The 26,908-nt window shown below is 40.7% G+C and overlaps 1 protein-coding gene across 1 annotated transcript; it reads left to right on the top strand.

Annotated features, from left to right (window-relative positions):
* The first annotated feature begins 237 nt into the window (after positions 1 to 237).
* LOC108706516 (negative elongation factor A) lies at positions 238 to 26,588 on the top strand. The gene is made up of 11 exons (XM_018243007.2): positions 238 to 601; positions 10,599 to 10,770; positions 12,762 to 12,923; positions 14,692 to 14,781; positions 15,336 to 15,466; positions 17,302 to 17,371; positions 17,461 to 17,549; positions 19,654 to 19,765; positions 21,104 to 21,366; positions 22,826 to 22,925; positions 26,326 to 26,588. The coding sequence occupies exons 1-11, from the start codon at positions 392 to 394 to the stop codon at positions 26,508 to 26,510; spliced, it is 1,584 nt and encodes a 527-aa protein (XP_018098496.1). The 5' UTR covers positions 238 to 391; the 3' UTR covers positions 26,511 to 26,588.
* The last annotated feature ends 320 nt before the right edge of the window (positions 26,589 to 26,908 follow it).

Here is a 26,908-nt window from a genome sequence, read left to right as displayed (position 1 = left end):
ATGTTGGGAGGTATGTAAAGGTGAACCACCTCTTTCACAACAGATTATGTAATGAAAGATGCAAAGTCTGGTTCTGTGCAAGTAATTCCCAGTGAGCAATCACCATGTGCCACTTAATGGTCATGTGTTGTAAATAGAAGCATTTTATTGGCTGCTAAGGGCACCTGATCCAGCGCAAACTGGGCGCCATTGTTATATAACGCTAGTCATAGACTGTCAGGCTCAGTCACTACAAAGCGAAGTCCCGCGTTCAGTCCAAGTATCGCGAGACTGCGCGCCGAGACTTCCTGTGACAGTAGGCTCCCGACAGCGCCAGCAGGGGTCCTCGCGGCCGTTTTTTTAGGTGACTTCATAAAATGCCTGCTCGCGAGGTTTTTTCTTTTTTCCCAAGATGGCGTCTATGAGGGATAGTGACACCGGCCTGTGGCTTCACAATAAGTTGGGCTCCGCTGACGAGCTGTGGGCGCCCCCGAGCATCGCCTCCTTACTCACTGCCTCCGTCATAGACAACGTGCGCTTGTGTTTCCATAACTTGTCCAACGCCGTCAAACTGAAGCTGCTGCTGGGGATCCTGCACCTCCCGCGCCGCACAGTGGATGAGGTGAGTCCCTGAGAGTTGCTGCTTGCTGGGACAGTGACAGGCAAAGGAACCCACTGACTGACTGGCTGTGACTTACTTGCCTTGAGGACTACGTTTCCCAGCAGCCCTGGCAGTCCAGGAGCAGTGTTTATTATTCAAATCAGAGCATTGCATTGCACACAGCTGTTCTCTCATCCTCCTCTACTCTTATGGCTTCTGTTGTGGAAGCAAAAGGGGATATGGGGCAGTTTGTCCCAACATGTCACTTTTTAAAGTGAATAATAAAATAAAATGCAATTTAAAGCCGCTTTCTGGTGTGTATTCATTACGCACGCCCCATGCTTCTTAAAGTTCTCTGAAAAGTAATGGCTGTTGAAAGTAGAATCCGTCTGGCTGTTTATACTTCTCTGCACTGCCGGTTCGGACTTCTGAATCGTGTAGCAGACATTGCCTGGAGGAAAGCTGACCTGCTACATTGGTTTATGAGTCTAAACCAGAGAACAGAAAGGGGCAGACACTGCTTTCATTACATTTATGCATAATGTTAAAGGGCATGTAAAGGCAAAAAATAAAATCCCATTTTTACTTTCTGAAATGAAAAAGAAACCTATCTCCAATATACTTTAATTAAAAAATGTGTACTGTTTTTATAAGAAACCTGACTGTATGCAGTGAAATTCTCCCTTCATTTACTGCTGTGGATAGGAATTGTCAGACGGTCCCTAACTGCTCTGCAGGGAAACAATCATACTTATGAACAGCAGGGGGAGCCCCCGCCTTACTTCCCAGCCATGCAGAACTCAAGCAGCTTTGTTTGTTTCCCTGTAGAGCAATCGGCGACTGTGTAGAGATTTGTATTGGATTTTATTTTTTGCCTTTACATCCCCTTTACTGTTTCCAACTCCAGCTGCAGGGACAAAGATCATGGAGCCAGATTTAAACAGATAAACTGGGATTCTATTTGGAGGTTTGTTTTGCTGCAGCCACTGGTTCTGCAGAGTTGGAGAAAGTTTGTATTAAACAATACAAAAACTATAAAATCCACATTAGATTACATGACAACACAGGACCCAGTACAGTCTGTATATTCTGATTATTAATCAGTCTTGTTGTATCGGCTTCTAGCAGATATTATTTGACTTGTGCTGTTTTGATAATTTATGACGATCCCTAAGCAGCCCAGACCACACTGAGCATGTGCACAGTCTTGGTCTTGCAAAGATGTTTAACAAAGTTACAAGATGGTGACCCCCTGTGGCCAACTTTGAAAGCATAAATCATTTGTTTGATTAGGCTTGTGGTGCAGTAAGTTCATGTTTATATTTAGTATACAAAATACAGCATTTCTAGCCTTATTCTATTTTAGACATTACATCCCCTTTAAATCCAATGAAATTGCGCAATGAATGTACATTAGAACGCCGATTTGATATTTTCCTGGATTGTTTGTGATCCCGCTCTCGTATTCACCCTTCGTTTGTTCCTGAATTTTGCATTTGCTTTTCCTGACCCCTTGAGAAATTTAAAACTGGGGTTTTACTGTATATTGGAAAGTTGACCCTATCTCCGTATATTGCACTTATTATTCTAGACTGCAGATTACTTTTTTGTGAGCATCAAAATGACTAAAGGGCAAGTGGACGCCCAGTCTCTGGAAGATTGGGTCTGTGTCTATGTGGCTAAGGAATAAGTATATGTTGTTGTTAAAGGAGAAGAAAAAGGCTAATATCAAGTAGGCGTTATCAGAAAGGTCTATATAAATACACCGGTAAATCCTCAAAGTAATGCTGCTCTGAGTCCTCTGTCAAAAGAAACACCACATTTCTTCCCTTCTATTGTGTACTCATGGGCTTCTGTATCAGACTTCCTGTTTTCAGCTTAAACCTCCAGGGCTAGGGCTTGAGCATGCTCAGTTTGTTCCTCTCCCCCTCCCCTTCTCTGCTGTAATCTGAGCCCAGAGCTATGAATGAGCAGGGAGAGTCTCGGGCAGGAAGTGATGTCACACCAAGCTAATATGGCAGCTGCTATTCTAAACAAACAGCTTCTAGAGCTGAAAGTCAGGTATATTAACGAATTCTGCAGAATAAATATAGTTTTATAGCTTGCACTATTGTGGCTAATATATTGGCAATAAACTGCTTCGGTAGCTTTCCTTCTCCTTTAAGGGTGGGCTGTTGTCATTGATTGATGTGCCAGTGCATGATGCAACTGAGGAATGAAAGGTTGCAATATTTATACAAGGTTGCGATATTTATACAAGGTTGCGATATTTATACAAGGTTGCTAAATTTTACACCCGGGCTCCTTTGGGAAGGTATGGGAGTGGGATAGGCCCCTTGGCTGTGATATAAGCATTGAATATGTGATCTCTGACTTTAATGGTCGCTGTGCTCTGTTCTCTAGAGTCTCAGCCATAAAATGGGTCTTTAAAGGCAACTAACTGCAAACTGTTAATCATACCTTTGTTTGGATCAAGCCCAATGTACTGTTTTATGATAGAAAATGGAAATCATTTTTAAAAATTTGGATTGATTCTAATGGAGTTAATGGGAGATGGTCTTTCAGTAATTCGGAGCATTCTGGATAACTGGTTTGGTCATAACAGATCCCATTCCTGTATTAGAATCACTTGCTTAAAATGAAATCTGTCAGAAAGGACCTTTTCACAATTCAGAGCTCTCCGGATAACCAGGTTCCAGATACAGGATCCCAGACCTGTACGTGGTTAAGTGAGGAGCTATATCTTTTTTCGGTTCTCGCCTTGTATTGCGCTTTAAACTATGCAGCAGAAGCCAGTTGATCAACAGACTTGTTATGAAGCATGCAAAGCATTGTGGGAAGTTGAGTCTTTGCTGCAAGGAAGCTTGCTTCAGTTGCATTGTTTCAAATGTCAGAACCAGCAGTGCCAAAAAGGCAAAGCTTTCCCTTGCAGTTTAAAATGAACCTGAACAATGACCGGGGCAGAGTGGCGGCCTCTGTCCAATTTGGTTGAAAGCAATCAGACTGGTACATGTGGGGGGCTCACTTACTATACATGTGGGGGGCTCACTTACTGTACAGATTTAATATTTATATGTGGCGGATGAGGTTGGGCTTAGCTGTGAGCAGAGTGTTTTGATCCCAGCAAAGAGAAAGTAAACTCCACTTCAAATCGTGTATTTTTTTTTCTTAAAAGGGGCAGTTCACCTTTTCATTAACTTTTGGGACCTTTTCAACTGGTCTACGTTATGTTCCAATAGAACCCCTATTTTACATTTTTTTCTGATTAACCTGCATATTCTGCCTCTTTCCAGCCTGCGGTTGTCACTGACCTCCAGCCACAAAACCTGAAATTGACAGTCAGGCTTCAGTTTGAACTGTGACAGTCGGGTTTCTAAATTTTTACTTTTCTTTCAGGGCCTTCTACTATTCAGCTTCTATAGTAGACTGTTTAAATTTCAAGCCTGGGAGCAGCAATGTTGAATTTAAATCATTCAAAAACCCTTTTGAGACCAAATCGAGACAGGCTGCATATTGTCTTAAAAATTGCCATTTTCACCCATATTCTCACATGAATTAAAATCTGGCATTGAAAAACCTAGGTGCTTAGATATAAGCGTGAAAACTACAGGTATGGGACCTATTATTATCCAGAGTGCTTGGGACCTGGGGTATTCTGGATAATGGATTTTTCTGTTATTTGGTTTTTCATACCTTAAAGGACCAGTAACATCAAAAGTGTGTTTTGTTTTTTTTTAAAAAAAAATTCGTTAGTATACATCGAAAAAAAAAAAAAACCACCAAGACAAATTAAACTTTAAAATCGCAAAGTATTTATTAAGAAATAACATACTGAAACTCCGCTTGCGCTCTTCTTCTGAAAGCAATCGGGCGATTCTTTGTGCGGCCCTTGTTTTCTCCTCCCTGCCTTCCTTATAGGAGATAGCGCCGCACGATGGATCGTCACCTTTTCTGAAGAGAAGTGGAAGCATAGTTTCGGTAAGTTATATCTTAATAAAGGCTTTGCGATTTTAAAGTTTAATTTGTCTTGGTGGTTTTTGTTTTTTTTTCTATGTATACGATTTTTTTTTTTTGCTGTTACTGTAACTCTACTAGAACATCAAATAAACCAGATAGGCTGTTTTTTCTTCCAATAAGGATTAATTATATCTTAGGTGGGATCAAGTACAAGCTACTGCTTTATTATTACAGAGAAAAAGGAAATCGTGTTTAAAAATTTGGATTATTTGCTTATAATAGTGTCTATGGGAGACGGTCTTTCCGTAACTCTGAGCTTTCTGGTAATGAATCCCATACCTGTACTGCACTGGTGGCGCTATAGATGATATGATGGCCAGCACTGGAAGGGTTAAACCATGCTAATTGCTATTTACACACAGGAAATTTGGGACTGATTGAGATATTGTCAGGAAGGAAGTGTCAATAATTAGATTGTCTGCATGTGGTTAGGTGTAAAGTCATATCGAAAAATGAAATGTGAAATGTGGTTGGCACCATCTGGGTTTAGCCATGAGAGAGATGGAAATGAAATGTTCTAGATTTGCTGCTGTGCAGCTCAGTGAGGAGCCTAAATATCAGCCAATGTGCTTCTTACTGTCTCATTATTGGTAGGAGCTGCACTGTGGGTTTGGCAGCTGCCATTAAAGGAGAGTTAAACCCCAAAAATAAATATGGCTAAAAATGCCATATTTTATATAGTGAACTTATTGCACGAGGCTAAAGTTTGAGCTTGTCAATAGCAGCAATGATCCAGGACTTCAAACTTGTCACAGGGGGTCACCATCTTGGAAAGTGTCTGTGACACTCACATGCTCAGTGGGCTCTGATTGGCTGTTGAGAAGCTAAGCTTAGGGCTCGTCACTAATTATCCAGCAGAAAATGAGCTTCCCTGGCTGTAATATAAGCTGATGCTACAGGTTTGCTGATTATTAAATTCTGATGCTAATTGCACTGGTTTCTGTGCTGCCATGTAGTAATTATCTGTATTAATTACTAATCAGCCTAATATTGTGACATTTCTATTCTATGTGTACTGTATATTGTGAGTGGGTCCCTAAGCTCAGTAAGTGACAGCAGCACAGAGCATGTGCAGTGAATCAGCAGAAAAGAAGATGGGGAGCTACTGGGGCATCTTTGGAGACACAGATCTTTACTGCTAAAGGACTGTGGTTGCCTTGGGCTGGTACAGAAGCCCAAAACATCATGTACAACATTTCTACCTACTTCTTTAGTTTAACTTTAGTTCTCTTTTAAGGGTATACAAACCTAATAACATTTTGCCCAATAAAAGACCGTTCAGCAGATTTGCATTATATAAGAGTTCAAGTTTTTCAATGTTATTCAAGTAATTTGTAAGTGTAATTGCTTTTGGCTGTGCATTCCTGCACTGCTGGTTCTCCTTGTTGGAGCAGTAGTCAGCCGTGCATGTTCTTCACATTGTTTCAAAAGTCAGTACCACAAGGGCAGTTGGCAGAACGAGACAGATGGTGCTTTTAGTGGCAAATGTTTAGTGTTAACAAATGATGTTAAAACCACTGACTGTAATAAATGTATATTGGAAAGTAGAATGACAATTTTTTTCATTCAGTATTTTAAAGGGGTTGTTTACCTTCCAAGCACTTTTTTTTTCAGTTGATTTCAGTAGGGATGCACCGAATCCACTATTTTGGATTCGTCTGAATCCTTTGTAAAAGATTCGGCCGAGTACCGAACCGAATCTTAATTTGCAAATGCATTGCAAATTAGGGGCGGGAAGGGGAAAACATTTTTTACTTCCTTGTTTTGTGACAGTCACGTGATTTCGCTCCCTGCCCCTAATTTGCATATGCAAATTCAGATTCGGTTCGGCTGGGCAGAAGGATTCGGCCAAATCCTTATGAAAAAGGCCGGATCCCGAACCGAATCCTGGATTCGGTGCATCCCTAGTTTTCAAATTGTTCACCAGAAATATAGACTTTCTTCTTTTCTACCTTAAAGGAGCATTAACCCCAAAAAATAAGTGAATTTTTTAAACTAATTAAAATATAATGTACTATTGTCCTGCACTGGTAAAACGTCTGCTTCAGAAACTCTACTTAATTTATATAAACAAGCTGCTGTGATGGGGGCAGCCATTCAAAGCTGAAAAAGAAGAAAAGGCACAGGATACACAGCAGTTAACAGATAAGCTCTGTAGTATACAATGGGATTCTACAGTGTGTATACTGTGTCCTGTGCTTGAATGTCTATCCAATGACATATTGTAAAGCTCATTCTGTATCCCTCCCACCATAAGCATCACAACACTTCTTACACCTAAAATCAAAATTGCTTTTACCTCTCTATTGGTTTGTGAATTGTTCTGTCCCTGTGTTTGTCTCCCTTCCCCAGCACCTAATCTAGACCACTTGTGCACCCATAACACATTTAAGGCTACAAAATAGACAATAGTGATCATTGGATTTGTGAAGACACTGCGTGTGTTTTAGCAGAGGCGATTTCTCTGTATTGCAGGGTATTTTTTGCTATTCTGTAGCCACAAGTAGCTGCTACTAGTAGCCCCATGTGTCTTTACCATAAAGGGCAAGGAAAGACACAGACCATTGTGGCTGTATTATGCATTTAAATGACACAGGTCTCCATCATATTAAAGGAGAAGGAAAGGCTAAAATGAAGTAAGCTTTATTAGAAAGGTCTATATAAATACACCAGTAAATCCTCAGAGAGTCCTCTGTCAAAAGAAACACCACATTTCTTTCCCTCTATTGTGTACTCATGGGCTTCTGTATCAGACTTCCTGTTAAATCTCCAAGGCTAGGGCTTGAGCATGCTCAGTTTGCTCCTCTCTCCCTTCTACCTCCTCTCCTCCCTGCTGTAATCTGAGCCCAGAGCTATGAGTGAGCAGTTAGAGACTCAGGCAGGAAGTGATGTCACACCAAGCTAATATGGCAGCTGCTATCCTAAACAAACAGAGCTTCTAGAGCTGTTTACTCAGGTATGGTAAAGCATTCTGCAGAATAAATATAATGTTATAGCTTGCACTATTGTGGCTAATCTATTGGCAATAAACTGCTTCTGTAGCTTTCCTCCTCCTTTAAGGAACTAATGTAGAGCTTCACATGCCTCTGAAACAATGTTTCCCACATCTGCACCAACGTGTGGCTCTAGCTAAATGTTTTCTTCCGGGAGAGGGTAACGGCGTGGAGCAGTGCGCCAGCGCATGATGAAACTGAGAAGTGAAAGGTTGCAATATCATACTAACCTCAAAGGAAATCTTATTATAAACTATGTAAATAGAAATCACAATATCTACATATGTGGTTCTATTACCTGTGATAGGAGATATGGTTTCTGCACTTTAGGCTCCCGTGCCATTGGTTCGTTTATTCTCAATCTATAAGAAAATTACTAATTTTGATTGGGATGTTTTGGGCAGCAAATAGCCATTCTCCTTAAAGCAGAATTCAACCCATGAGTACCGCTCCCCCCGAGGAAATGCCCCATACTTTAAACCTATCCCTCGGCACAGATTCTGCCAGCGGTGTTCCACGCATCCATCTTTCGGGTCCTCCGTAAACTGACTGAGAGATCGGTATGTCGGCGCATGTGCAGTTGGAGCAGTTTGCGACAACTGCGCGCGTGCGGAATTACATGGAAATTGCCAATCTCTGTCAGTTTACAGAGGACCCGGAAGATGGATGCGTGGAACTCCGCTGGCAGAATCTGTGCCGAGGGGTAAGTATAAAGTATGGGGCATTTCCCCGGGCGATGGCAGTTAGCCTGGGGGGAGGAGGGAGGTCTACCTGGGGTGAATTCTCCTTTAAATCTCCCCATAACTGGCCTTCACGCTTGGTATTTGATGAATCTAGGCACGCAAGTATGCATTCTCCTCAAATATTGCCCTAACTGATGCTTAGAATGAGACCCCACCACGGCTATGACGGGGGCTCAGTAAATCTGTAAATAGTTTCTGCCTTTTCAGCTTTCCCCTACATCAGCAAAGGAAGACAAAATCCAGTAGCAAACTGTCATTAGTAAAACGGGCAACATTTCAGGCTCTCCTGGGCCATTTATCAAGCCTTGATAAAGGGCCCAGGAGGGCCTGAAACTAGGGATGCACCGAATCCAGGATTCGGTTCGGGATTCGGCCTTTTTCAGCAGGAGTCGGATTTGACCAAATCCTTCTGCCCAGCCGAACCGAATCCTAATTTGCATATGCAAATTAGGGGCAGGGAGGGAAATCGCGTGACTTTTTGTCAGAAAACAAGGAAGTAAAAAACGTTTTCCTCTTTCCACCCCTAATTTGCATAGGCAAATTAGGGTTCGGATTCCGTTAGGTATTCGGCTGAATCTTTCGCAAAGGATTTGGGGGTTCAGCCGAATACAAAATAGAGAATTCGGTGCATCCCTACCTGAAACGTTGCCCCTGTTTTGTACGTATATGGACTTAAAAATTTTTCAAAGGATTTGGTTCACCAAGTACAGAGTGCTACTGGATTTCTTCTTCTGTATGCACCAGGTGACCTGAAGCAGGTGAGGGGCTTCCAGTATTGGCACCTGAGACCTACACAGGTATATTCAAAGAGGGTTGAGCTCTCCAAACTACAAATACTTCAGCAAAGGAAGCCTGGCTACAAATAGGGCTCTGTTGGTTTAGCAAGTGACATTGTGTCAAGCCTTGATAGTTAAAAGTTATCTCCTGTGTTTTTAAAGAATCTTCCCTAAATATTCTATTTGAATATTTAAACATACAAAAGCGAGCACCACAGAGCGATCCTCTTCCGGGTTCTTCTTTCTTCAAATTTCCCGGGGCAGACGCGTGCGAAGTAGAACGAAATAGCGACTTTTTAGTTAAAGTTCTGCTTTTCACTGTAATGCGCAGCCGCAAGAAGAAGCTGTGGTGCTCGCTGGTATAACCCCGGGCCGGTGCAGTTTTCTGCTCATAGGAGCACCGCCCCGGGGTTTAAGGTAAGTAAATACATTCACTTCGGGGTGCCTAACATTTGGCACCCCCAAGTGTGAAACGACTTTTTTTCTTCTTTAAAGTAATTGTATTTACTTGCCAGTGCTCCTATCAGCAGAAAACTGCACCGGCCCGGGGTTATACCAGTGAGCACCACGGAGCGATCTTCTTCTGTCTTCTCGCGGCTGCGCATTCTCAATAGAACGAAAAGCCAAACTTTAACTAAAAAGTGGACTATTTTATTCTACTGCGCATGCATCTGCCCCGGGAAATTTGAAGACAAAAGAAGCCGGAAGAGTATCACTCTGTGGTGCTTACTGGTATAACCCCGGGCCAGTGCAGTTTTCTGCTGATAGGAGCACCGGCCCGGGGTTTCAGGTAAGTAAATACAATCACTTGGGGTGCTTAACATTTGGCAGCCCCAAGTGCACCAAGCCTTTCCTTCTCCTTTAAAGTAGTTAAAGGAACAGTCCAGTAAAAATAAAAACTAGGTAAATGGATAAGCTGTGCAAAATAAAAAATGTTTGTAATATAGTTAGCCAAAAATGTAATGTATAAAGGCTGGAGTGACTGGATGTGTAACATAATAGCCAGAACACTACTTCCTGCTTTTCAGCTCTCTAACTCTGAGTTAGTCAGTGGCTATAAGTTGCAATTGATCCTCCGCATTCAGCTCAGATTCAAAAGCAACAGATATGACCCATGTCCCCCCCCCCTCCCCCCAAGTCTCTGGTTACTACCTGGTAACCAATCGGTGGAAACCAAGACGGCTGAAAAGCAGGAAGTTGTGTTCTGTTATGTTAGACATCCAGTCAATGTATACATTACATTTTTGGCTAACTAGATTTGAAACATTTTTATTTTGCACAGCCTATATACCCCGTTTTTATTTTTATACTGTACAATTCCTTTAAAAAGATAATAGATACATGGTTAATATTGATATCCATATCAGGCTAGCCTTATGATGAATCTATTTTGCAGTTAGTGGCCCACAGTGAATTTAAAGTTAACATATCTTTTCCGTCTTTTCATTTTAAAGGAATCTTACCTTGCAACTTTTCAATTACTTTTCAGATGAAAGGGGCACTGACAGAGATCATTCAGTTGGCCACTCTCGACTCTGACCCCTGGATACTGATGGTAGCGGATATCCTGAAATCTTTCCCTGACACCGGATCCTTGAACCTTGAGCTCGAGGAACAGAATCCAAATGTGCAGGACATATTGGGAGAGCTCAGAGAGAAAGGTACAATTGTTCTCTATAAAATTCCTTTAACTGTGATACTCTCTCTTGGCACATTCTTCATTGGTTGGTTACATGAGCTAGGCCATACAGCAATGTGTCATTAAAATGAAATACTACGGAAAATACAAAATCTCTGAATACGTCACTCTGCTATGAAAGCTACATTGAAAGGTGTCTCATCTCACAGGGCAACCATAGAAGGCCAGTGAAAGAACAAGAGATTCAGTGGGTAGGTCTTGGAAGGTTTAAAAGAACAGTAACAACAAAAAATTAAGTGTTTTAAATTAGGGATGCACCGAATCCAGGGTTCGGTTCGGGATTCGGCCTTTTGCAGCGGGATTCAGATTCGGCTGAATCCTAATTTGCATATTAGGGTTCAGATTCGGTTCGTTGTTCGGCGGAATCTTAAACAAAGGATTCGGGGGTTCGGCCGAATCCAAAATAGTGGATTCGGTGCATCCCTATTTTAAAGTACTGAAAACATCATGTAGTGTTGCCCTGCACTGGTAAAACTTACCTGTCTGCTTCAGAAACACTACTATAGTTTATATAAACAAGCTGCTGTGTAGCAATGGCAGAAATTGAAAAAAGATTATATAGGACAGGAAAAATAACGGATAACACTATTATGTTCTACAGAGCTTATCTGCTGTCTAACCTGAGCCTTTTCTCCTTTGAATGGCTGCCCCCACAATAACACACTTATTTTTTGATTTTACTATAAACCTTTAAAGGAGAAGTAAAGTCTAAAATAGAATAAGGCTAGAAATGCTGTATTTTGTATACTAAATATAAACATGAACTTAATGCACCACAAGCCTAATCAAACAAATAATTTATGCTTTCAAAGTTGGCTACAGGGGGTCACCATCTTGTAACTTTGTTAAACATCTTTGCAAGACCAAGACTGTGCACATGCTCAGTGTGGTCTGGGCTGCTTAGGGATCGTCATAAATTATCAAAACAGCACAAGTCTAATATCTGCCAGAATCTGATACAGCAAGACTGATTAATAATCAGAATATACAGACTGTACTGGGTCCTGTGTTGTCATGTAATCTAATGTGGATTTTATAGTTTTTGTATTGTTTAATACAAACTTTCTCTAACTCTGCAGAACCAGTGGCTGCAGCAAAATAAACCTCCAATTAGAATCCCAGGTTATCTGTTTAAATCTGGCTCCATGATCTTTAGTTGGAAACAGTAAAGGGGATGTAAAGGCAAAAATAAAATCCAATACAAATCTCTACACAGTCGCCGACTGCTCTACAGGGAAACAAACAAAGCTGCTTGAGTTCTGCATGGCTGGGAAGTAAGGCGGGGGCTCCCCCTGCTGTTCATAAGTATGATTGTTTCCCTGCTCAGCATTTAGGGACCGTCTGACAATTCCTATCCACAGCAGTAAATGAAGGAAGAATTTCACTGCATACAGTCAGGTTTCTTATAAAAACGGTACACATTTTTTGATTAAAGTATATTGGAGATAGGTTTCTTTTTCATTAAATAAAGTAAAAATTAGATTTTATTTTTTTTTTTGCCTTTGCATGCCCTTTAAGTTTGCTTCTTGTGTAAGTTCATGACTCTTGGCAAATCTCCTGGGTTGTGCAAAGTCCAAGCCAAAGAACTGCAGAATAAAAATTGTCGTCAGTGTAAAAACTAAATTTTTGCCATTTATCTTGGAATACTGCTACACATGTGCCGTTTCTCCTCTGTATCGTTTCAGCTGACAGTGAAAGGCTCCACATCTATCATTGCAGCTTATTGTGCTCATCAGTGGAAACCACATTTCTCCTCCTGAGACAGGTGATTTCAATCTTCAGGCCTGTCAGGAGTAGTGAAATAGTGGCCTCTCCATTTATGTAAATGACAAAGCGTGTTGAGTATTTATCAGCTGGCAGAGAAACATTACACAACCCATAGACATTGCTTTAAATATGATCTACGTTTTCTTTCTACCCTTTAATTTCTTCTATTTTTTTCCCTCTCATCAGTCAGTGAATGTGAAGCATCTGCCATGCTGCCACTTGAATGCCAGTACCTCAACAAAAATGCCCTGACCACCCTTGCTGGACCCCTCACGCCCCCCGTGAAACATTTCCAGCTAAAAAGAAAGCCAAAAAGTGCCACACTACGAGCAGAACTTTTACAGAAATGTAAGTTTTGTGTTGTTTTGAAGTGATTTTTTTGTATGGCTTAATCTGCAAAGGGAATGTAATCCTTTCTAGAATTATAATGACTCTAGGAATTGTTTCTAGAGTGATGCCTTGATTGTACTGACTATTATAAAGGAGTGTGTGGAGAACAGCATTGTTATCGGAATAGTAACACCAAAATTGAAAGTCTTTTAAACGAATGCATCTATCATGTACTGTTGCGCTGCACTGTTAAAACTGGTGTGTTTGTTTCAGAAACTCTACAATAGTTTATATATGAACAAGCTGCTGTGTAGGCACGGGGGCAGCCATTCAAAGCTGAAAAAGGAGAAAAGGCACCGGATACACAGCCGATCACAGATACGCTCTGTAGTATATAATGGAATTCTTCACAACTACACAGCTGCTTGTTTATATAAACTATAGTAGTACTTATCTGTTATCTACTGTGTAACCTGTGCTTGAATGGCTGCCCCCATGGCTACACAGCTGCTTGTTTATATAAACTATAGTAGTACCTATCTATTACCTACTGTGTATCCTGTGCTTGAATGGCTGCCCCCATTGCTACACAGCAGCTTGTTTATATAAACTATAGTAGTACTTATCTGTTATCTACTGTGTATCCTGTGCTTGAATGGCTGCCCCTATGGCTACACAGCAGCTTGTTTATATAAACTATAGTAGTACTTATCTGTTATCTGCTGTTTATCCTGTGCTTGAATGACTGTCCCCATGACTACACAGCTGCTTGTTTATATAAACTATAGTAGTACTTATCTGTTATCTACTGTGTAACCTGTGCTTGAATGGCTGCCCCCATGGCTACACAGCTGCTTGTTTATATAAACTATAGTAGTACCTATCTATTATCTACTGTGTATCCTGTGCTTGAATGGCTGCCCCTATGGCTACACAGCAGCTTGTTTATATAAACTATAGTAGTACTTATCTGTTATCTGCTGTGTATCCTGTGCTTGAATGACTGTCCCCATGACTACACAGCTGCTTGTTTATATAAACTATAGTAGTACTTATCTGTTATCTACTGTGTAACCTGTGCTTGAATGGCTGCCCCCATGGCTACACAGCTGCTTGTTTATATAAACTATAGTAGTACCTATCTATTATCTACTGTGTATCCTGTGCTTGAATGGCTGCCCCTATGGCTACACAGCAGCTTGTTTATATAAACTATAGTAGTACTTATCTGTTATCTGCTGTGTATCCTGTGCTTGAATGGCTGCCCCCATGGCTACACAGCAGCTTGTTTATATAAACTATAGTAGTACTTATCTGTTATCTATTGTGTATCCTGTGCTTGAATGGCTGCCCCCATGGCTACACAGCAGCTTGTTTATATAAACTATAGTAGTACTTATCTGTTATCTGCTGTGTATCCTGTGCTTGAATGGCTGCCCCCATGGCTACACAGCAGCTTGTTTATATAAACTATAGTAGTGTTTCTGAAGCAAACACCCCAGATTTACCAATGCAGGGCAACAATACATAATATTTTCATTATTTTAAAACACTTTATGTTTAGGTGTTAGTGTTCCTTTTACGGTCTGCCTTCCTGCTGGCTCCCGGCCCACCAGATGGGGCTTGGCTGGCAAGGTACTGGCTGCTGCCAACTCACCTTCACAGCCTGGAAAAGCAGCCAGGCGGAACAGCTTGCTTGTGCTAGGGTTTTCAGGAAACATTTGAGTAAATTTTTTTTATTTATTTATTTTTTAAATTGTAAATCTTCATTTTCTTTCAATAAAAGCAACAGAAACAGCGCAGCAGCTGAAGAAAACTGCAGGGGTTCCATTTCACTCAAAAGGACGAGGCCTGGTCAAAAAACTGGATACAACAAGTGAGCAAATTCATATCCACTGTTGCCATGCCAGTTATTTCCGCCCAAAAAAAATTAGGCTTTAAGCTAGGAGGGTTCAAAACTTTACTTAAAGGCATATTTCACGTTTAATATATATTGTACAATGCCCTATTCTTAGCAGCTGTTCAATTCGTCTTTAGTTATTAAATTATTTTTTTAAATATTTTATTTCACTTGGGCGGGGGGGTTTGAGGTCTCTGACCCCGGCAGCCACGAATCCATCTCCCTGTGAAGTTATAATGTTGTCGTAATTGTTACTTATCTTTCTCCTGTTCATATTCCAGTCTCTTCATTCAAACCACGGACTGGTTGTTAGGCTAAATAACTGCAGCTAAATAATGTCAAAAATATAATATAAATAATACTAAAAATGTATTTATAGGTCAACTACCTCTTTCAATACTTGAATATTGAGTCTGGGACTTTGAGTAGCTCTAGCTTTAGCTGAATATTTACTACAAGACTAATATCAGAACGTACCCGCAAATGTTAATCATATTGAATATTGACTTTGATCGTTTTTTCTGTGGCAGCTCCTCTGAAAGGTATACCAAAGCAGGCCCCCTTCAGGAGTCCAACCACACCAAGTGTGTTTAGTCCGACTACTAACAGAACACCTATAGCGCCCTCCAGAACGCCCTTGCGCAAGGAGAGAGGTGTAAAGGTCTGTTCACTTCTTTGTTTTGTACATAACTAGTAAACCACCTTGTGTGAGCTGCTTTCTCTTTTATACATATTTGTAGGCAATGTAGCGAGCCCCTTGTATGGCCAGGTTGCCAAATGAGCAAATCTTTACTAAAAAGTAGGCCACTTGTTTATTAATGACCTGGAGGTGGCCATTGAAAGTACTGTTTCTATTTTTGCAGATGATACTAAATTGTGCAGAACTATAGGTTCCATGCAGGATGCTGCCACTTTGCACAGTGATCTGTCTAAACTGGAAAACTGGGCAGCAAACTGGAAAATGAGGTTCAATGTTGATAAATGCAGGTTATGCACTTTGGCAAAAATAATATAAATGCAAGTTATACACTAAATGGCAGTGTGTTGGGAGTTTCCTTAAATGAGAAGGATCTTGGGGTCTTTGTAGATAACAAGTTGTCTAATTCTGGGCAGTGTCATTCTGTGGCTACTAAAGCAAATAAAGTTCTGTCTTGTATAAAAAAGGGCATTAACTCAAGGGATGAAAACATAATTCTGGCTCTTTATAGGTCCCTGGTGAGGCCTCATCTGGAGTATGGGGGCAGTTTTGGACTCCAGTCCTTAAGAGGGATATAAATGAGCTGGAGAGAGTGCAGAGACTAAGTGCAACTAAACTGGTTAGAGGGAGGGAAGACTTAAATTATGAGGGGAGACCGTCAAGGTTGGGGTTGTTTTCTCTGGAAAAAAGGCGCTTGTGAGGGGACATGATTAGACTTTACAAGTACATTAGAGGACATTATAGACAAATGGCAGGGGACCTTTTTACCCATAAAGTGGATCACCGTACCAGAGGCCTCCCCTTTAGACTAGAAGAAAAGAACTTTCATTTGAAGCAACGTAGGGGGTTCTTCACAGTGAGGACAGTGAGGTTGTGGAATGCACTGCCCGGTGATGTTGTGATGCTGATTCAGTTAATGACTATAAGAGGGACTTGGATGATTTCTTGGACAGACATAATACAAAGGCTATTGTGATACTAAACTCTATAGTTAGTATAGATATGGGTATATAGAATTTATGTGAAAGTAGGGAGGGGTGTGTGTATGGGGCTGGGTTTTCATTTGGAGGATTGAACTTGATGGCCTTTGTCTGTTTTGAACCCAATTTAACTATGTAACTAAGATTACTGTTGTATTCCTGAGCTAAAAGGACTCTGTCAAGTCACTGAAGTGAAGTACAAAACAAGAAAACTAGCTCCCTCTCCACCAGGAAGGCAACTGTTTAGATTCCTATACTTTGGTTAGTGGCCCACCTGCCATTCAGTCAGAGATGCATAAATAGGCAGGCACACATGATATGGGCATGGGGGGGGGGGGTTGTTTATTAACTGATGTGTTTTGAAAAAAACATTTCCCTTTAGTGCTGCTCCAGCCGAATTCTGCACTGAAATCCGTTTCTCAAAAGTGCAAACAGGATATTTTAGATTTCATTTTGAAATCTGACATGGGGCTAGACATATTGTCAGTTTCCCAGCTGCCCCCAGTCATGTGATATCACCCCTCCATTTCCCCCCAGCAGCCTAACAACAGAACAATGGGAAGGTAACCAGATAGCAGCTCCCTAACACAAGATAACAGCTGCCTGGTAGATCTGAGAACAGCACTCAATGGTAAAATCCAGGTCCCACTGAGACAGATTCAGTTACATTGAGTAGGAGAAACAACAGCCTGCCAGAAAGCAGTTCCATCCTAAAGTGCTGGCTCTTTCTGAAAGCACATGACCAGGCAAAATGACCCACACACTTTGTTCAGTCATGCATGTACATTTAAGTCTGTATAATCCTTTTTATTTTTTCAGTTATTAGACATATCTGAACTTGACATGGTCGGAGGTGGTCGGGAAGCGAAGAAGAGAAGAAAGACTGTCGGTATGTGTTGCTGGACCTCTGTCGGTCTGTCTGTCTGTTGCACATGTTTGTAATTTTATTTATTTTCATTTTTTTATTTTTTTTAATAGAAGCAGAAGTTGTTGAAAAAACACCAAAAGAGGAGACTGTGTTGGAAAACCCTACTCCAGACTATGCTGCTGGCCTTGTCTCTACACAGGTAAGATTGTGAATGCTTCACAATTCTATTGCTCATGTTTCCCCTGTCCCAGCTGCGGAATTCATGCCTTAGGTGTGGTGGGTCGTTAGTGTCAGGGGATATTTGATTGACAGCTCTATTCTCCTAACCACTGTACAGAAGTTAAATATCTTCCTCTAGGCTAGTGTCACAGATTGCAATTTCTCTGGCAATTAGGGATTCGCCGCCTTCGACAGAATTCGGCCGAATCCTTGTGCCTGGCCAATCCGAATCCTAATTTGCATATGCAAATAAGGGTGGGAAGAGCAATCACGTGACTTTTCTGCACAAAACAAGAAAGTTAAAAGATTTTTCCCCCAAAAAAACTATACTCCCAAAATGAACACTTAAGCAATAGATAGTTTATATCATTAAGTGGCATATTAAGAATCTTACCAAACTGGAATATATATTTAAGTAAATATTGCCCTTTTACATTGAGCCACCATTTCGTGATGGTCTGTGTGCTGTCTCAGAGATCACCTGACCAGAAATACTGCAGCTCTAACTGTAACAGGAAGAGATCACCTGACCAGAAATACTACAGCTCTAACTGTAACAGGAAGAAGTGTGGCAGCAAAAGACACAACTCTGTCTGTTAATTGGCTCATGTGACCTAACATACAGTACAGTGAATCCTACGATCTCAGGGGGCGGCCCTTATTTTTTAAAATGGCTGTTTTCTATTTATGATTACCCAATGGCACATACTACTAGAAAAGTATATTATTATGAAAATGGTTTATTTACATGAAGCAGGATTTTACATATGAGCTGTTTTATGCAATATCTTTTTATATAGACCAACATTGTTTGGGGGGTATAGTTTTCCTTTAAGAAAGAAAGAGGCTGCTCTGATGTTCTTCTGCTTAGGGAAAAAAATTAGAAACCTTTCTCACATCTTTCCTAAGCAGAAGAACATGAGAGCAGCCTCTTTTTCTCCTGACAACTTCCTTGACTACTTGGTGGTCAGACTGGTGGGAAACTGACCAGCAGGTGGCGCTGTTGTAACAAAATTATTCATATTAACTGTACATGTATCCCTTAAAGGGGTGGTTCACCTTCAAAGAACTAGTTGGTTTCAGATAGATCACCAGAAATCATGACTTTTTTTCCAATGACTTTCTATTTTCTGTGTGACCATTTTTCTAATATTGAAGTATCAAGTGTCTTTTTTTCACCTTCTGAAGCAGCCCGGGGGGGGGGGTCGCCGACCCTGTAAACTGTTCTTAATGGATACATTTAGTTGATACGTTTCTTATCTTTATCCTTGCTGAGCAGAATCTCTGGGTTTCATTACAGGCAGCTGTTAGAATTGATACAATAGTTGCTAATATTTCACAGATACTGCTGAGAAATGGATCAACTAAATGTAGCAAAATCGTAACCGTTTAGAGTCTGCTCCTGAATTACTGAGCTGCCAGACTGAAACACCAGAGACTGGAACATTCAACTTTACACTTAGATTTTGGAAAAACAGTAAAAAATAAATAATGGAAAGTAATTGAAAGAAGTCTTTATTTCTGGGGAACAACTGAGGTGAACAACCCCTTTAATATCTTGGAATAAAAACAAAATAAATAATGAATGTAAATTACAAAAGTACTTAGAATAGCTCCCTCATCAATTTTATATTCACTTATTTTAAAGGTTTACTTATCCTTTAAAGGGGAACTGTCGTGAAAATTAAAATTTAACATAAGCTTCCTCATACTGAAGTAAGAACATTTATAAATACAATCAATAAAATAATCTGTAACGTTTTTGAAATAATCAAGTTTATCTTCACTATCCCTCTCTCAGCATCTGTTTCTCTTCATTCTGTCTTCATGCAGCAGTTGGGTGTCAGATATTCATTGACAGTTAGAGCCAATATATCTTATAGGGGGGCTCCCTTTGCCTAGAAGATGTATTAGAAAACTTGTATTTAGAAAGTTTCTTATTTCAGTATGATGAGGCTAATATTAAATTTTCATTTTCACGATAGTTCCTCGTTAATAACATTATGAAAGGGGTAGAAGGGTGATAGAAGGATCAATTAAAGGCAACAATATCCATCCTTCTAATGTCTCTTGTGACTCCATAGAAACTGGGTGCCTTGAACAACGAGAGTACGCTTCCATCTACAAGCTATTTGCCAGCAACGCCCAGTGTGGTGCCATCCTCCTCCTATATTCCAACGTCTGAAGCACCGCAAGGTGAGTAACAAAGCCAAAGTTACACTTCGTCTGTGATGTTAGGCAAAGGTACCTGTCCTAGGATGTTTATGTAATTAAAGGAACAACAACAACATAAACAAATGAAAGTGTTTTAAAGTAATAAAAATATAATGCAGTGTTGCCCTGCACTGGTAAAACTGATGTGTTTGCTTCAGAAACTCTACTATAGTTTATATAAACAAGCTGCTGTGTAGCCATGGGGGCAGCCATTCAAGCACAGGATACACAGTAGATAACAGATAAGTACTACTATAGTTTATATAAACAAGCTGCTGTGTAGCCATGGGGGCAGCCATTCAAGCACAGGATACACAGTAGATAACAGATAAGTACTACTATAGTTTATATAAACAAGCTGCTGTGTAGCCATGGGGGCAGCCATTCAAGCACAGGATACACAGTAGATAACAGATAAGTACTACAATAGTTTATATAAACGAGCTGCTGTGTAGCCATGGGGGCAGCCATTCAAGCACAGGATACACAGTAGATAATAGATAAGTACTACTATAGTTTTTATATACAAGCTGCTGTGTAGCCATGGGGGCAGCCATTCAAGCACAGGATACACAGTAGATAACAGATAAGTACTACTATAGTTTATATAAACGAGCTGCTGTGTAGCCATGGGGGCAGCCAGTCAAGCACAGGATAGACAGTAGATAACAGATAAGTACTACTATAGTTTATATAAACAAGCTGCTGTGTAGCCATGGGGGCAGCCATTCAAGCACAGGATACACAGTAGATAACAGATAAGTACTACTATAGTTTATATAAACAAGCTGCTGTGTAGCCATGGGGGCAGCCATTCAAGCACAGGATACACAGTAGATAACAGATAAGTACTACTATAGTTTATATAAACAAGCTGCTGTGTAGCCATGGGGGCAGCCATTCAAGCACAGGATACACAGTAGATAACAGATAAACTCTGTAGAACATAATGGTGTTATCTGTTATCCACTATTTAACTTGTGCCATATAGCCTTTCTAATTTCCGCCATTGCTACACAGCAGCTTGTTTATATGAACTATAGTAGAGTTTCTGAAGCAAACAGCTCAGTTTTACTTGTGCAGGGCAACACTACATTATATTTTCATTACTTTAAATCTCAAATTTTTTGGTGTTACTGATTCCGTGAATAGGAGAAACCACACAGACGCTTGCTTTCACCCGGCAGGGCTGAAACTTAATAAAGTAACCCCTTGCCTCAGGAGCTTATGTTGCTAAGAAACGTGTTTTTCCTGTAGCCTAAACTTTATCTCAGAAACGAATATTCACAATTCACTGCGTCTGTTTTATTCTCAACACAGTTGGACCAGTTCGGGAAGCATCGCAAGCCACAAGGCAGCCAGAGGAGCTTATAGCAGCCAACAATACTCTCCCAACACAGTTTAAACAAAGGACACCAATGTACCACAGTAATCCAAATGCTGCCACCACTACCCCTTCTCCTGCAGCAACCCCTACCTCTCCAGTAACTCCTGCTGCAACTCCAGCAGCAACTCCAGCAGCACAGGCTCCTCAGCTGACCACTCAAACACAGCCTCAACCCAAGAAGAGCCTTTCTCTCACGGTAGGGTCTCCTCTATTTGCTAATGTCCTCTTTCTTGTAAAATGAGATTTTAAAATGTTCTTGTTTGCGTGTAGTTGCCTTATTCTGCAAACTGTGTGCCCACTTGACTTGTGCCAAACAGGATCTGTGTTCAGACATGTCAAGAAGCTTAAAGTGGTTCACCTTTCAGTTAACTTTCAGTATGTTCTAGAATGTCTAAGCAACTTTTCAATTGGTCCTCGCTATTTATTTTTTATAGTTTTTTTTTTTTTTTTCTTCTGACTCTTTCAAGCTTTCAAATGATGGTCACTGACCCCATCTAAAAACAATAGCTACTTTGTATTACTCGTCTTTCTTTTCAGGTCCTCTTCTATTCATATTCCAGTCTCCTTTATTAAAATCAGTGCATGGTTGTTAGGGTAATTTGGACCCTGGCAACCGGATTGCTGAAATTCCAAACTGGAGAGCTGCTGAATAAAAAGCTAAAAAATAATGAAAAATGAAAACCATTAGCAAATTGTCTCAGAATATGACTCTCTACATAATGTGAAATCCATCTCGCAAGAGTTTGGCCACCATGTTGAAAATACGCAGTGTATTTCAGTGAAGTGTATTTTCAAACCTGCAGATCCCATAGAGTTCAATAATATGACATTTCCTTGGCGTATTGGCTAAAAAAAGGCAAATACTGGCGTCTTGTGGCGGATGTTGGCTCGCAAGTGCCCCATGGGAATTGCTATAGTTCATATTCCATTATTTTCAATAGGGCTTGATTTTGTATGTATTTAGAAACGCCTTGCCCTTAATAGAAGGATCAGTAATTAAAAATCACAATACATTTGTAGCCTTCCAGAGCATTTTTGTTTTTTAGAAGGGGACAGCGACGCCTATTTGAAATCTGCAAAGAGTCAGAAGAAAAAGGCAAATAACTAATAAAAAAAAATAAATAATGAAAACCAATTGAAAAGTTGCTTAGAATTCTCCTGTAACATAATAAGTTACCTTAAAGGTAAACAACAACCCCTTTAAGATGGCCATACCTGTGCCAGTATTTGCTGCGGATTTAGCACAGTTTGCAGATTATCTGCATTGGGCAGAACTTCACTGTGGATGTCTTCATACCCGACAGAACCGCATAAGCAAAGATCTTGTTTTTATTTCCTCACACTACCTCCCCCAGCCCCCTCCCTAATAATCAGGGTAATAAAGATACAGAGCTCAGTATAAAAAATGATTGGGAGGAGGGTATTTCTGGACTGGCAGTTTGATTAACTGACGTCTTCTCCTCACTCAGTTGCCTTGAAGAACTTCTAATATATATCTATATATCGAGAGAGAGAGAGAGATATATATATATCAGTATAATGGTGTTGCTTGATCTCTGATTATCAAATGCATTTAATTTACTGTATAAAGTGCACATTGGGTGATGGTTACCTGTATGCAGCCCATTAATGAACTGCTTTGTACTTCTTTATAGAGGGAGCAGATGTACGCCGCACAGGAGATGTTCAAGACCGCAAACAAAGTCACGAGGCCAGAGAAGGCTCTTATTCTTGGCTTTATGGCTGGATCCAGAGGTATGGGGGTCCCACTACTTAATGGCTTGTCAGCTGTTTGGACACTAACGTGTGGCTAGGGGTGTTTTTCAATTGTACGGTGTAATTGTTTTTATTACATTACTGAGTTCTAACTGGTTTCATTAAAGGAGAACTAAAGCCTAACTAAAGAAGGTGCTAGAAATGTTGTACATTATATTTTGTGCTTCAGTACCAGCCCAAGGTAACCACAGCCCTTTAGCAGTAAAGATCTGTGTCTCCAAAGATGCCCCAGTAGCTCCCCATCTTCTTTTCTGCTGATTCACTGCACATGCCCTGTGCTGCTGTCACTTACTGAGCTTAGGGACCCACTCACAATATACAGTACACATAGAATAGAAATGTCACAATATAAGGCTGATTAGTAATTAATACAGATAATTACTACATGGCAGCACAGAAACCAGTGCAATTAGCATCAGAATTTAATAATCAGCAAACCTGTAGCATCAGCTTATATTACAGCCAGGGAAGCTCATTTTGTGCTGGATAATTAGTGACGAGCCCTAAGCTTAGCTTCTCAACAGCCAATCAGAGCCCACTGAGCATGTGAGTGTCACAGACCCTTTCCAAGATGGTGACCCCCTGTGACAAGTTTGAAGTCCTGGATCATTGCTGCTATTGACAAGCTGAAACTTTAGGCTGGTGCAGTAACTTCAGTATATAAAATATGGCATTTGTACCCATATTCATTTTTTGGTTTTAGTTCTCCTTTAACTAAACTCCCGCAAATCCACTTTTACTGCAACGGTGGTGCTGTTCCTCCGTCGATTCGGCAAGGTCCCTTAGCAACAGTAGTAAATTCACGGATCCACACACACACTGTTCTCTGCAGTCGGGGAAGATTATCACGATCAACATTTTGGACCCCGCTTCATCAGGATCATGATCTTGTTGTTGGTATTATAATAATAAAAAAAAAGTGGGCCATGTCCCCAACTGCAGAGAAGAGTGTGTGTGGAGATCTGTGACTTTGCTACTGTTTCATTAACTGCAACCCAGCGCTTTCAGTTTCAGTAAGGCTTGTATTGTGGTGGGAGTAGGGTTGCCACCCAGCGCAGCTGGTAAAACACCTCCCAAGGCCGGGGCCAGTATTACAAATTTACTGGCACTGTACATTTTTAATACTCTTGGGATTAGCCCTTGGCCTGCCCCTGATCCACCCAAATTTTACCTTATTTGTATGCGGACCCGCTTCTAAATTCTGCCATTGCGGTGTCATAGCTCCACCCTTTTGCATCATAATCCAACCCCTTTTGCATCCGCCCTCTTTAATGCCCACCCCTCGACCTACCGTTAAGAAAAATAATAATTCATAAAGGTGACAACCCTAGCTGGGGGTGTATTGACAGGATCCAACACTTATTTGTGAGAGTTAAAGTTCTGAGTGATGGCTCTATATTCACTGAATTGTTCATACACTGTGGGAACCTTCCATGGTATCAGACTGATTGGCCCAAAGTCCGGGAGGATGGCTACAACTCAGCCAGTCACACACAAGAATGGCTCGTGATTCCTCCTTGTCAGCTCAAATGATCAGAACTGAAGGTGCATCGTTAGATTTTTAGTTTAGATGAATTGGATTATGTGATGGTCTGTTCAATATGATCCCCAATCTGAGTAATTCACACCAGTGTCCATTGGACCCACTAGACCTGAATTTAAAGGCCTCTGTTGCTACCGACTCTTCCTTCAAGCATAACCTCCCCAGCCTCCACTGCAATAACATCTGCCCCTCTCTAAACAGTTCCCAAGACACATACCCCTGCCAACCTCTGTACAGGGAGTTCTGACAGCAAGTTGAGGAAACCAGCTTTAGCCCTATGGGCACCTTCTTGCCTCCTACTGGGATGCAGTGAATTAAAGGAAAACTATACCCCCCAAATGAATACTTAAGCAATAGATAGTTTATATCATTAAGTGGCATAATAAAAAATCTTATCAAACTGGAATATATATTTAAGTAAATATTGACCTTTTACATCTCTTGCCTTGAGCCACCATTTCGTGATGGTCTGTGTGCTGCCTCAGAGATCACCTGACCAGAAATACTGCAGCTCTAACTGTAACAGGAAGAAGTGTGGAAGCAAAAGACACAACTCTGTCTGTTAATTGGCTCATGTGACCTAACCTGTATGGTTTGTTTGTGTACACAGTGAATCATACGATCCCAGGGGGCGGCCCTTATTTTTTTTAAAATGGCAATTTTCTATTTATTATTACCCAATGGCACCTACTAGTAAAAAAGTATATTATTATGACAATGATTTACTTACACAAAGCAGGGTTTTACATATGAACTGTTTTATGCAATATATTTTCATAGAGGCCTACATTATTTGAGGGGTATAGTTTTCCTTTAAAGGGCATTTAAAGGCAAAAAAATAAAATCCCATTTTTACTTTCCTTAATGAAAAGAAATCTATCTCCAATATACTTAAATTAAAAAATGTGTACTGTTTTTCTAATAAACTTGACTGTATGCAGTGAAATTCTCCCTTCATTTACTGCTGTGGATAGGAATTGTCAGACGGTCCCTAACTGCTGAGCAGGGAAACAATCATACTTATGAACAGCAGGGGGAGCCCCCGCCTTACTTCCCAGCCATGCAGAACTCAAGCAGCTTTGTTTGTTTCCCTGTAGAGCAGTCGGCGACTGTGTAGAGATTTGTATTGGATTTTATTTTAACCTTTACATCCCCTTTACTGGTTCCAACTCCAGCTGCAGGGACAAAGATTATGGAGCCAGATTTAAACAGATAAACTGGGATTCTATTTGAAGGATTATTTTGCTGCAGCCACTGGTTCTGCAGAGTTGGAGAAAGTTTGTATTAAACAATACAAAAACTATAAAATCCACATTAGATTACATGACAACACAGGACCCAGTGCAGTCTGTATATTCTGATTATTAATCAGTCTTGTTGTATCGGCTTCTGGCAGATATTATTTGACTTGTGCTGTTTTGATCATTTATGACGATCCCTAAGCAGCCCAGACCACACTGAGCATGTGCACAGTCTTAGTCTTGCAAAGATGTATAACAAAGTTACAAGATGGTGACCCCCTGTAGCCAACTTTGAAAGCATAAATTATGTGTTTGATTAGGCTTGTGGTGCAGTAAGTTCATGTTTATATTTAGTATACAAAATACAGCATTTCTAGTCTTATTCTATTTTAGATTTTACTTACCCTTTAAGCATATCTCATACCTGCTGAAGTTTCACTGCAAATGGCAGCTATGAATATCCCAGTGTTGCATAAGTTTCAAGGTGGCCATTTACAGGCCAATCAGTTGGGCACATGGAAGGGTCACCCTACTATGTGCAATTCATTAAAGTCCTGAAATCATGACATTCTCTCTCTCTTTTTTGCCGTCACAGAGAATCCTTGCCCAGAACAGGGCGATATCATTCAAATCAAACTCAGCGAATACACAGAGCAACTGCCAAAGGCCGACGGCACAGGCAGCACCACCATGTTAGTGGACACAGTGTTTGAAATGAACTATTCTACCGGCCAGTGGACCAAGCTGAAGAAGTACAAGCCAATAACCAATGTCTCTTAAGGAATTCCCAGAATTCTCCTGTGGACCAAAAAAAAACCAAGCCAACCCTTCCATCCACAGTAACTGGTCAGAATAAAACGGGTCATTGTTGATCAAGTGAAGGACATTTCCTTCTTCAGCTGGACAAGGAACAAATGCCTTCCAAACCTGACGGATCCCCCACAATTCACCCAGGACTTCTTAATGGTGATTGGCCAGTTTTGTATTAAAAGAAAAGTTTTAATGTTACCCAGTTGGATGCAGATGCGCTTCCCCTGCCCTCCTTGGACTCCAATGTGTTACCCCCGTCTCCTGCACTACACCCCCTTCTGTGGCTTCATGTGAGCTCTGTGATCCAATTGCATTACACGGTTTCAGCCTGCATTTTTTCTTAATGCAAAGCCTGCAACAGGAATATC

This window comes from Xenopus laevis, chromosome 1S (genome assembly GCF_017654675.1).
Source record: "Xenopus laevis strain J_2021 chromosome 1S, Xenopus_laevis_v10.1, whole genome shotgun sequence".
Classification (NCBI taxonomy): Eukaryota; Metazoa; Chordata; class Amphibia; order Anura; family Pipidae; genus Xenopus; species Xenopus laevis.
The sequence above is the reverse complement of the archived record's forward strand: the minus strand, read 5'-3'. Positions and strand labels throughout refer to the sequence as shown.

Coding starts and splice junctions, on each gene's coding strand:
- LOC108706516 (XM_018243007.2), top strand. CDS start 392: ATGGCGTCTATGAGGGATAGTGACACCGGCCTGTGGCTTCACAATAAG. Junction 12,924..14,691: donor AGCAGAACTTTTACAGAAAT/GTAAGTTTTGTG, acceptor TTTCAATAAAAG/CAACAGAAACAGCGCAGCAG. Junction 14,782..15,335: donor CAAAAAACTGGATACAACAA/GTGAGCAAATTC, acceptor TTTCTGTGGCAG/CTCCTCTGAAAGGTATACCA.